General features: G+C 53.0%; 1 protein-coding gene across 1 annotated transcript in view; it reads right to left on the reverse strand.

Moving 5' to 3' along the window:
- Nucleotides 1–7,465: 7,465 nt before the first annotated feature.
- Nucleotides 7,466–12,612, reverse strand: part of LOC311178703 (cadherin-23) — a gene marked incomplete at both ends in the record, with an annotated part of 86,423 nt that continues 81,276 nt past the window's right edge. The window contains 4 exons of the mRNA XM_084245443.1: nucleotides 7,466–7,729; nucleotides 8,436–8,564; nucleotides 9,439–9,567; nucleotides 10,534–10,683. Coding sequence (XP_084101569.1) covers nucleotides 7,466–7,729; nucleotides 8,436–8,564; nucleotides 9,439–9,567; nucleotides 10,534–10,683 — 672 coding nt within the window. The remainder of the gene's footprint in view (nucleotides 7,730–8,435; nucleotides 8,565–9,438; nucleotides 9,568–10,533; nucleotides 10,684–12,612) is intronic.

Here is a 12,612-nt window from a genome sequence, read left to right on the forward strand (position 1 = left end):
CCGAGATACCCCTGGTGGCTAGAACCTCAACCTATCTGGATGCTGCATGGAGCAGGCGGCTGCATTGCTTGGCTCTTGTCTCAAGGATGGTGGGGTGCTGGGATTCTACTCCAGAGATGTGACATTCACCAGCTACAGATGCCAAATGATCCACAACCTAGGAGTCTCAGGATTTCCAGCTGTGTACAGAGTCTTTCCCTGGGACTTGCGACTTGGGACCAACAGCACAGATGGGTCTAGATAGGCACTGGACAGAGCCCCTCCAAGTGCCACCCCAGTGCCACCCTCCCAGGCATGAGACACAGGATGGGATGTGAAGAGACTCCTCCCCACTGCGGTGGACCCAACTTCCTTATCTCGCCTGCGGCTGCTCATTTGTTAAAATTCACTCTTTGTAACTATGGTTCTGGGCTGGGCCTCCCTGGCCCCTGACATGGAAGCCTCCCCCAACGACGCCTACCAGCAACCTCTCCAAGGAACTGTCAACAGGTGGAACAAATCAAGGCTCCCATTACCTGCATTCTGGTCCCCAGAATTCATTGACCAGCGGCCCCAGAACCAGAAGTACAGACTTGGGTACAGTAGCCACTGTGAGCCAACCGGAATTTTGGGCAACTGAGTCCAGGCTGGAAGTTGCACTACCCACCACTCATGGGGCAGGGGGAGGGGGCTGCTTGAAGAGGAGTACACAACCGCCTTCTTCAGCCCTCCTCAGCTGCCACTCCCACTGCTCAGCTGGGTCAGTAGAGAAGGCGACCACATAATGCACTGTCTGAATTGTGACACTTCTGAGAAGGGGGAGCGGATGCTATTAAAAATGACAGGGGCACCAGGAAGACCCTATGAATGGGTTAAGAGCTGAATTTCTACTCCTACTGATTCTGAGGTACCTGAGGCCACAACTCCAATCTCTGGAGTTCCATTCAATGTGCGCTGAGCCTTTACCACAGAGTGACCTTGTCAGGTGGGAGGAGTGGCTGTGTCCACTGTGCTCTCAACCCTTTACTCCTGTCTCCTGACAGACTTGTTGCTATATATGTGTATAGAAATTTCAATTAAAGGGCTTAAGTGTGTGGAGAATGGAGGGTCTCATGTACACACTGGGGTGGAGGCAGGGAAGGCGGTGTCTGAGGGGCAGGGGTGTGTTTGAGCTGGACCAGAGCCTTGGGCATGCTCAGCAGAGGGCAGGGTTTCACCTGTGCATTCATCTGCCCCCGGCCTAAGCAGGCCCGGATGAGGGTCTAGTAGTTAGAGAGAAGCTTGCATGGTCACTTGGGGAGGTGGGAGTGGGGATGGAAGAGAGTCCCTGGGTCCACAGAGGGTGCCTAGCATTGCTTCCAAGCTTCTTTGCCAGGCCCAAGGGCATGGCCAATAGGGGGCACATCCTGCTATGCCTGGGGCTTAGCTTGAGACCTGGGGGCCTGGAGGAGAGGGTGAGCTCTGGCCTCAAGTCTGGACTGACAACTCCAGTGGCCACAACACCAAAACCCTGAGGCCTGCTTTGTTTCTGGGGTAGGGGGTGGGGTGCCCTCTTCTATTCCATCTGTTGCTATGGGCACTCACTGCCAGGTGCCACAGAAAGAGGGTATGTTCTCTCAGATCTCAGGAGCCCATGGGGCAGTGGTGGGTAGGGTAACGCCTGCTCAGGGCAGAGCTAGGTTACTTGTAGGGTTGAAGGACAAGTCTCCAGAGTCCATACACTCTGTCCCCCAGCTCAGAAAAAGTGGTCCTGACCTTCGGGGAGGCTGACCTCGCCCCGTCCTCAGTTTCTGACTTAATGGTAGAAACAACTTCTAAGAATTTGGCTGCCAGACCCCAGGCCTAGCTGCTGCTGTGGAGAGAAAGGAGAGGGCCCCAGGGCAGAAAGCCACCACACTTCCTCCCCAGCTTCCTCCTGCGTGGCCCTTAAGCTCTGCTTCTCTAGACGCTTACAAGTGAGCTCATGTCAGCTTCGTGGTTTCCTGTTTTCAGTGAAATTTACTCTGAGTTCCAGGCTCCATCTACATCCATGACCACACGCCCCACCCCTGTGATCTTGCAGCCCTCCTCTGCAGGCCCCAGGAGTGGTGGTACCCCTGGGGATGCCAGTCCTCGTGGCTAGTACCTGTGGGCAGGGCTACCCAGAACAGAAGAAGGGAGTGGGACTTCCAGGGGGCTGGGTGGGGCCCTAGGGCCTCTGGGAAGTGGACTACTAGGCAGAGTGGGATTGAGGCAGGAGGCTCACGGATTCTGGCGGTGTCTGAGGCCCTGGAAGGGAAATCTGTGCTTCTAGGCACTAATTCGTTAAGAGATGAATCAGGATTTATGGGCTGTGTAACCCATTTCCTGACATCCACATTTAATAAAGCCCTCCTGCCTTTATTTCCTGTAAGGGAGAGGCTAAGGGGATGGGATTGACTCTCCCTAAAAACACATCATGGAGGCCACAGGAGAGGCTGCCACTGAGTCAGGCCGACTCTGGTGATGGGCCCTGGGGATGCTTCTCAAAAGACCTTCCCACACACAGCAGTCTGGGGCAGATAGGTTGGTGCATTGCTTTCTTTAGGGAATACTCTGTGGTGAGGGGACTGAGGGGGATTCAGAGGATGGTGGGGCTGGGGGATGCACTGGTCCTGACACTCTCCACTCCAGCTTGGTCACAGTAGCCCTGTCTCATGGAAGGGGGTCTCCCTGGACAACAGCTGGAGCATACCAGAGTTAGCTGAATGTGCTGGGGGGCTGGGCTAAGATTTACACAGGGAACCATCTTAAAGGGAACCCAAAGGGCAGAAAGAGGAACTGGGGTTGCCTAGGTTGCTAGGATGCTGGGTGCAAAGATCTCAGAGAAGCAGTTACTCACAACCCAGCTGAGCAGCTGCCCTGCCCCTGAGAGAGCACAACTGTCTGGCCCCTTACTGGGCACTCTGAGTACCCTGCTTTGCATTGTTGCCTCTTTCCTGCATGAACCCTATGACTCCCTCACTATTCTGTGAGTTCGGGGGGCGGAGTCCAACAACAGCCAGCCCTTTGGGCCCAGCTGCAGAGCTGACAGCTGGTGCACTGCAACTAGGTGACGTCTGAATCAGGACGTGGGGTTCTGTTCTCTGGATCACTCACAACTGGGAGGGGACCCTCTGACTTTCCACCAGCTCTAGTTCCTAGCAGCTTCGTGTGGACCTGGTATGACCTCTTCACCAGCAATAATGCCCTGAGATCTTGCAGGCCAATGGACAGAGGCTTCATTCTGTTTGCAATTTTGATCTACTGGCATGACTTCCTGGGGTGTAGAATGAGAGAGAAGTAGTGACACCATGTAATGAGAAAGTGCTGACATGAGCTAGAAATGTCTGCCTTGGGGAAGGATATAGAAGTGACAGTATGACTGTCAAATTTTTTACTTTTCTTATATAATATTCTGCTTTCCAAAACACTTTCATATGTGATATTACATCTTTGAGTCTGCCTACACCCCCTCCACCCCCCGCCAACCTATCCAAGCTACGAAAAACCCTGGGAGGTATCATTGTCCCTATTTAATGCACAGGGAAAGTGAAGCTCCAAAGGGTTTGTTTTGCTGCAGCAAGTGAATGGAACTAAAGCCTGAGTCCTCTGCTTCCCAGGCCTGTAATTTCTCTTGACTGAGTTGAATAAGCCAGGTGTTGGCTTGAACTTTACCTTGGACTTGCTGACAGTACATACCAGGGCCCTAAAAGATGGGTTAGTGGCCAAAGTCCACAGCTCCATTCCTTCATATCAACTTCTGCCACTCTCTTTTCTGCCTGTTGATCCTGAAGCCACAGGACTCTTGCTAGGAATGGTGGCCCTTGGAACCCCACTATGTGCAGCAGTAAAAGAGAAGCTGAGTTAACCAGAGAGCCCCACAGCCTCTTGGAGGATTGAGCCTGTTGTTTGTGTACCATTTGAACAGCGGCAAGACAACCCTCAGGAAGCAGGGCAGAGCCTCCCTGGTGGCGCAAGGGGTTAAGCACTGCACTATGAAGCAATCCGCAGCCTCTGCAGCACGAGTTTGATCCCCATGAGTTTGATCCCCAGCCTGCCAGGGAGAAACCCACATGGCACCTCTCCTGCCTCGCCCGCTGCTCCCCTCAGCAGTGTGTTTCAGTTAGTCTGCCTGTTCTGTTCCCCACTCTGTCTCTGGTGAATCCTCTCCCTTGCATCTCTGGCCTAACCCCAGCACTTGTATGCATAAATAAATAAATCTTTAAAAAAAAAAAAAAAAAGCAGGGCAAAGGGGAGTGTCTGAATTTAATCACGCTGAGCCAGAGAAAGCTGGCCGACGTGGTGTATGGCACAGGGAAGGGACCAGGCTGGGTTTCCTGAGTTCAAACCAGGGGAAGTAGGCTTCAAAAACCAGCAGCAGGGTCCAAGTTTAATAAACAGAAGGGCCCTCAGCCCTAAAGGTATGAGGTGAGCTGCCAAGAGCAGTTCCTCAGTTCACAGACTTTATGGGGCTACTGCCAAGGCCCCTATGGCAGAAATGTGTAGAGGGAGATTCTGTCATTCTGCTGGGACAAGAGACTTCTTGATGTTTCCACCAGCCTGAAAAGCCAGGATTGGTGATCTGGGATTAAATAACCTGTTGGCTGTGCCTGGCATGGTTGGGCTCTCCTTCCCTCAGGCCCTGCTGGTGTCTCTGCAGCCTGGGCTCAGCTCCTGACCTCTCTGCTGCCTTCCGTCCTTCCTCCCTGGCCCAGCCCTTCCTCTTGCTGAGGCGGCCCTGAGGGCCGCAGCTCAGACCCCTCCCCCTACTCTGACATCCCTGCCTATAGCCAGAAACTAGCAGAGGGCTGAGGCTGCACAATGACCCTCGCTGGCCGGTGGCACACCATTGTGTGACAGGCTGGGCTGGCCCGGATGCCCCTATGGCATGGCTGTTCTGAGCCCTGGGTGATATGAGGCTAAGAGCTGGGTGGGGATGGTGCAGGCTGCAGGAATGTCCAGCTCTCAGGAAACACATGGGGGGTGTGGTAGGGGGATGGGTAGGCCCAGGGAGGAAAAGAGAGATGGGACAGCTCAGATATTGGCTCTGGGAGGCTCTTAGTAGCAAAATCACAGGCTGCCTGCTTAGACAGCCCCATCCTTTAATATTTGGTTACAAATGATACCGCGTCCAGAAAACTTTTCTGCTGCCTCTGAGCTCCTTTTGGTATTCATATCATAGAGTACGAAACATGTCCATTTTCCCCACTAAACCACAGGTTCCTTGAGGGCAGAACAGCACCCAACTCATCTGCACTTCCTAGCCTTTAGCACAGGGCTGGTACACACTTGGTGTTGAATGAATAAATGAATGAACTTGCCCTTGCCCTGCAGGAAGGTTGGTCCTGTACCAGTGAGGGCTGGGCTGAACCTGGTGGATAATTTCAGGTGAGAACAGAGGACAATGTGTGGGTCTGCTGGGGAGACAGATATGTGCAGGGTGGCACCCACTTCCTCACCCCCATTAGACCATGGTGACCTTCCCGGGAACCTCAGCATGGCTGGTCTGATGCTGGGCTCTGTCAGGTCCTGGAGTTGCTGGGACGATCCTCCTTCCTTCTAAACCCAGTGAAATCTGCCCAGTAGCAGAAAAGGGACCTCTGGCCCCTCTGGCTTATCTTCAGTTCTGTGCTTGAGGGCACTCATGACCTTGGAGGATTCACTGCTCAAAGATGAGGGTCTTGTCAGTGGATGCAAGTCTTCAAGGGCCTGGTGCTTTTTGAAGGAAAATGCCAGTCATGGTCAGGCACTGGCTACAGGACTTGAGCCTACCAGCTCTGCTCATCCCCACCCTGGCTCAGCTGGGCCAGGGAGAATGGGGAGCGGGGGTATTTGAGAGGCTAGTGGAACCAACTTTTAGGATGTGTCCGAAATTATAATGGGGATGATAAAAAGCCTGCTCTTTTCTGAACTCTCCCTGCTCTCCCAGAACTCACCCCCATTACTTGTTCTTAGGCCTTTGTTCAGGCTGATCTATAATTCTCTCCAGAATTTTTGTTATTGAGAAACATGCATTCCATACAGTTCCATAGTTAAGTACTGGGACTTGAGTCAAACATCTCTAAATGCTATTGGAGGAATGACCTGCCAGATGATCTGCCTGAAGTTACGTTCAGTTGGGGAGGGGTTATGTCAAAACTTGGTCCCTCCATAACACTATAGCAGGTAGTGTCCCTACCTGCCCCCTCTGCTATGTGTCCGGTAAATGTATTTATTGGCCAAATGGGTGTAAGTAGCTGAATGGATTAGTGGTGATGTAGGGCAGCCAGGGGCCTGAGATGCTTGGGGTACCTAGAGCTCCTCTCCTGAGTAGACAGATTACAGAATGGCCCCAATCATTTATGCCTCCTATATCCACACTTTGCAACATGGTCTTACAGCTCACTCTTCAAAAGACAGAATTCATTGCCCCATATCTTGCACCTGGGCCAGCCTTGTGACTGGCTTTGGCCAACAGAATGTTGCAGACACTTCTAAGCCATGCCTCTAGGATTGTCCATACTGCCGCATTCTCTGCTGGGCCTGGGATAGCTTTCTGGTAGAGGACAGATAGGTGGCTTCGTTGCCCCCATCACCCCATTTGATGGGCAACTGACCCCCAGAAGAGCAGCCACCCACTGACACCCAGATTCCCACACACCTGTGGAAGCACCTGCCCAGCTAAGCCAGGTCTAGATCGCCAGCCTATAGAGTTGGAACTAAATCAGTGGTTGCTGTTCTACACATATCTGTCTGGATTGGTTGCAATGCTGTTCTACGCATATCTGTCTGGATTGGTTGCAATGCAGCATTATTGCGACAATAGATAGCTGGTTTACCAAGCACTTTCACAGACATTACTAATTTGATTCTCCAAAACCACCAGCGAAGGAGATGTTATCACCTTTTGTAGATAGCAAAACTGATACTCTGAGAGGTCCTGACTTGCTCACGACCACGCAGTCACCTCACATGTGAGTGCTCCTCACTCCACACGTCCACTCTTAGTGTGCAAACAACTCCAGCCCAGCCCACTACCACAGACTGTCCCACCATCCAGCCCCACAGGGCCCTGCCTCCATTTCCAACCTTGCACATTGCCCCAAGCAGTGGCCCAGTCCATTCACATCAGACTGACTATGGACACCAGTAGTTGCATTCAACTCAGAGGTGTGGTGACAGGGCGTCACACCACCACATGGGGCAGTGTGGTCCACAGGTGCACCACTCAGCAAGCAGAGTAGAGGCTGGCCAGGCCCCAGCATACTGGTTCCCTCTGAATGCTCCGTTAGAGCTGCTCTATGGGAGCAGAGAAAATGCAATAGAGGCCCTGGGTGGCGGCAGACAGGGGTGAACCAGTAACCCAGGCTTTGCATACACAAGCCCTCCAGAAACACTTGCAGGCCCTCCAGAAACACTTCCAGGCTAAGAGATTAATGGCACGATAAAGGAGCTGTCAAGGATTCACCCACGACAGCGGCATTCCATTCCCACCTGTTGGTTCTCCTCACACCAACCCTTTCCACAGCATCCTGTTACTCACCGACAGGGTGGGGGTGCCCTCGTCCTCCACGATGACCACCAGGTGGTAGAAGCTCTGGCGCTCACGGTCGGGCGGGGCTGGTCGTGTGGCAATCTCACCGCTGATGCGGTCCACGCGGAAGGTCAAGTCCTCGTTCCCCTCAGTGATGTAGTAGGACAGGACGCTGTTGATCCCCATGTCACGGTCGGTGGCTCTCACCTGGACCACGGCGGTACCCCCGCCCACGTTCTGTGGGGAAAGCAGAGAATGACTCCTCTGTGGCAAAGGCTAGCACCCGTTTCTGGGAGCCCAAGGGCTTCACCTCCACCTTCAGAAAACTCTGCTCTGTTTACCCTGGAACAATGAGGAAGATGACAAGGACGATGGTGGCAAACTTTCTGTGGGCACCTACTATGGCGGGGGGCTAACTCAGATCGTTTCTATAAGCCTGAGTTAGGTGTGGGAGCTGCCCTGTTTACTGATGAGAAAATTGAGGTACAGGGAAGAATGTGTGCAAGTCACACAACCAGCAGCAGACACAGGGTGGGCACTGAGGGAGGCTGGTCTGAGCTGGTCTCACCCTCGTGCCATCCTGCTTTCAGGAACGTCCAACCTGGCATGATTCCCAGCTGTGCCAGGGCAAAAATTCTCTCAGCAGCTCAATCTTAGGACTGAATAGTAAATGTGTTTCTTAAAAAGCAGCTTTCCCAGGGCCAATCTCTCCATTTCCTGTTGGTGTGAAAGGACGCTTTCTTCCTGCCCTCTACTCTCCTCTTTACCTCTAGCACAAAAATTGCTGCATTCTAGAACCTGGTCTAGGTGATGGGATATAACGAAGAATGAGTAAGCTGCTGTCTCCACCTTCACCACCTGAGAGACTAGTGGGCCAGGGCAGCATTTGAGCAGCCATCTGTATGACGACCGCCCAGCTACATGAGTGCAGGGCCGCCCTCACCTCGTTCACGCTGACATTGTAGCCAAAGGGGCTCTCGATCACTGGAGGGTTGTCGTTGACATCCAGGATGGTCACCTGCAATATGTGGTCCTTCTTTTGCGGAGGGGTGCCATGGTCCGAAGCCACAACCTATGAGGAGGGGATGGCTGGAGTCAGGGCTAAAGGATGGGGGAAGAAGGGTCAGGAAGCTTCTCAGGAGGGCCGTCTGCTCATGGAGAGGACTTGGGAAGGCAGATGTGTGGGTCCAGTCCTGTCCCTGGTCGGGGGGCATCAGCCCTGGACACTCTCCAAATCTTCGCCCTTTACCCCAGGCTGCAAACAATCCTTGACCTGTTCTCATCTGACTTAGGGCTCTCATTTGGAATCTGACTCCTGTGTGTCCCATCTTCACCTCCTTCTATACCCCTGTACCAGCCCCTAACTCTGTGGCCAGGCCCAGGGTCCATGAACTCTGGCAAATAGATGAGGATCCTTAAATAATCTTTTCAGATACGAGTTGGAGCCCTAAGTATAGCCTGAACCTATCCCTGGGAGCTCTGACACTTCTGTGATACCTACAGGGAGCAGGTGCTCTAGGAGCCAAGGTCCCTGTCCCCCCTAGAAGTGTGCTAGTCACAGCTGTCTGGCAGAAATGGTGGTCTTCATGACGCCTCACATCTGCAGTGCTCCTCTCTCAGCAGAGGCAGGTGAGATGTTTTCTGTTCATTGCACAAAAGATGAAACTGACGCCCAGATAGAACAGACAACTTGCCCAAGGTCATACTTCATTTGTGGAAGGTTTGGGGCTCTATTGGATGGACTTTCACTTCTGACTCTCACAGCAGGGATGAGCACCAGAGACCCATCCCAGGATGCCCTCTCTGGGGTTGGCCTCACTCATGACCTTGGCTCAGAGGTGCATCAAGCACTTAGTGAAGCAGGGAAACTGATGGTCAAGGCATGTTGACGAGCTGAGCTCTCTCCCGATGGTCAGCAGTGAACCTGGCAGGGGTGAGTTCCCCACCTTGAGGATGTAGTGGTCCAGTTCTTCTCTGTCCAGGGGCCTGGCCACAAACACTTCACCAATGGAATCGTTGGTGGTGACGATCTCAAAGGCCCCAGCGATGTTGCCAGAGGCCAGGGAGAAGACCACCTGTCAAAGAGGAGACGGGATGAGGGCCGAGGACACGGCCAGGTCAGGCCAAGGGAACCCCTGCCCTCCTGGGCTCTCTGCTCAGCAAGGGTGTTTGAGAATATTTTATGTAGAGTGGTTACAGCGCTCAAAAAGCAGGTCAGGGTCTGTGTGGCAGGTTCCTGGCTGGGGGACATCAGTATACTGGCCCAACGGGCCACAAGGGTGGGTGTTTTTCCCAGCGAGGGTAGGGGAGCACTGAGGCTTGTGGGGCACCTGCTGTGGGCAGTTATGTTGTGTTATAAGGACTACAGGAATTCTCTCAGGCTCCTCCAACAACCCTATCAAAGGGAGCTTTTCTCTCAGTTCAGACAGGAGGCTCAGAAATCTGAACCAATTGGCCAAGGCCACATAGCGTGTACGTGCCCAAGAGAAAGATTTGAATCCACATGCTTATGAGCCCAAAGTCAGCATCTCTGGACTCCCTGGAGGTATATAAGTCATTTCTAAAAATGGCAAACACTTCCTCAGATAAACCACCAATTCACAGAACAGAGCAAAGCAGCGAGAAGACTGACCTGCTGTCACCCACTCCTTGCCTCTGGGGGTATTCAAACCTCACCCCCTTCTCTGAGGATGGAGAAAGGAGTGTGTCCTCTCTGGGAACTGGGCCATGCAGGGAGGGCTGGCCTCAGCTTTGCACACAGGTGCGAGCTGCTATGTGGTTTGTGGATAAAGTGATGAAGGAATCACTGGGAAAGCTGAACTGCCTCTGCTTCCAGCCTGCTGGGATGGGAGCTGAGCTGTGGCCAGCCTGTACACAGCTGCCTCTTCCCTGACCACAGACTAGAGTGAGGGTAGAGCCTGGATGACACCCTATTTCCTGTTTGGTGAATGGGGGATGCCTTAGATGCTGCCCTCCAGCTGAGGGGCTCTGGGAACCCCCCATTGCCAGGAAAGATCCAGACCACTTCACTTGATGCCCACCTGCCCATTGCTGCCAGCGTCTGGGTCCCGGGCCTTGACAGTAGCCACACGCTGGCCCACAGGGCAGTCCTCAGGCACGCTGACCGCCGAGTCGGAGGTGAAGTCAAACCGGGGACTGTTGTCATTCTCGTCCAGCACAGTGATGTAGACCTGGGGTGGTGAATGTGAGCAGAGACCTAGCTCCTCCTTCCCACCCCCGGGCACAAATACTCAGTCCCACTGTGGGTCTGTTGGGACCAGATGAGGCCATTGAAAAGCTTCCAGAGCTGGCCCAGGCCAATTGTGAATGCAAGGTGTGTGCTGCCCAAATGCTGGTGGCTGGGAGAGCAAGGGAAGGGGCCTGCGGGTAGACTCAGGTGGAGTTGACTTGGAGAACTGGAAGGTGTGGGCCCTAGCTAGAGGGGATGAGGCTACCCAGTTGCAAAGCCATGCAGGACTGCCAGCTTGGCCTCAGCATAGCTTCCTGTCTTTCAAGAGCAATGAGAAAGCCAAATTTTTATGTGGAATTAGGTGGTAATTAATAAAATTGAAGAAAAATTATGTGCAGGCCAGCTAAAACACCTTTGGCAGCCAGGTATTGCCTGACGGCCTCTTTGTTTGAACCTCGGATTAGAGAGAAGGAAACAGGGCTCAGGAGCAAGAGCGGGGCTGTGGGACAGCTTGGTGGTCCCAGTGCGAGAGGACAGATGGGGAAGGAGGGGAATTTCCAACTATCAGATAAAAAGCCAGGAATGTGCAAATTGCTTCCTAAGAGCACATTGTTCCATGGCTATAGCTCAGGCCTCTCCTGTGAGGTCTGGAGAGTGAGCCAGGAGAGAAGGCTCCGCTGTGAGTACAGCTCCCAGTCCACAGATAGCCATGAGTGAACGTGGGCCACTGAGGTCAGAACCACAGGGCCCACCCACGTTCTCTGACAAGGGGACTGAGGTGGGGCGGGCGGACGCTCAGGTTTCAGGAATCCCAGGCCAGGCCTTTTCCAACCACCCTGGCCCAGCTCACACCCCATTCTTCCTCTCCTGGACTTGGGTTCAGTGGCTTTCAGGCCTGCCTGTTCCCAGTGTACACAGGACCCATGGGGAGCCTGTGGACCCTCCCCACATTACCAAGGAAATTCCAGACCATCCTCCCTCCTGATTCAGTTTACTTCTTCTCAGTCCTAATCATGCACCCCTATCTGGAAGCAGTTGCCTGAACCACAGACAGTGAGCCCAGGCCTCACAGCAGGACCCCGCCCCACCATTCACTAGTTGTGTGATTTTGGAAAAAGTTATTCAACCTCTCTGACTTTCCACTCTCTCAGCTGAAAGTAGGGACACCCACAGCATTGGAATGCTGGAAGAAATGAGCAGACATAGTCAAGGAGTCGGGTGTGGTGGTCCCCTCTTGCATCTGGCCTGGCAGAGGCAAGACCTCACTCACCAGGACTCTTCCCACCATCATGAATTTTGATCACAGAATTCCATGGAGTGACAGAGCTCCCACCTGCTCACTTGTGAAATGGGTATCGTGAAAATGAGGCCACTGTGAACTGGTCTCTCCCAAACTCTCACGAATGTCAAGGCCTTATTTGGGATCCCTTTGCTTTCCTTGCCACAAGGCTTTTACACATGTTGATCCCTCTGCCTGAAATGCTCTTCCTTCCTAGCTGTGTAAATCCTAAGCTCTCTGCAATCTCAGTTTGGGTCACTTCCTCAGGGCAGTCCTTAATTTCACTGACATCTTATAGAGTCTTTCTCATGCCATACATTTCTTGGTATGATAATTTGATCAAGGTCCTTCCTACCCTGTATCTTGTACTTCTAAAGGTGGAAGCTGCATCTGATTTCAGTTTCCTGTTGTTCCCTGAGCCCAACCCAGAGCCTGGCACACATCATCATCTAATGATGATTATGATAAAGACGATGGTGATGTGACGGTGATATAGGTAGTTCCAGTGGTGGGGAGTGAAACTTAGTGGGTGAGGAGGGAAGGCAGGTGACAAGATCTATGGGAGTCAGATATGGGTCTGTGTCCCACCCAAGGTCTCATGGTTCAAATCCTATCCTCATCCTCCCAAGCCCAGAGGGTGTTACGCAAGAT

This window comes from Talpa europaea (assembly GCF_964194135.1).
Source record: "Talpa europaea genome assembly, chromosome: 10".
Classification (NCBI taxonomy): Eukaryota; Metazoa; Chordata; class Mammalia; order Eulipotyphla; family Talpidae; genus Talpa; species Talpa europaea.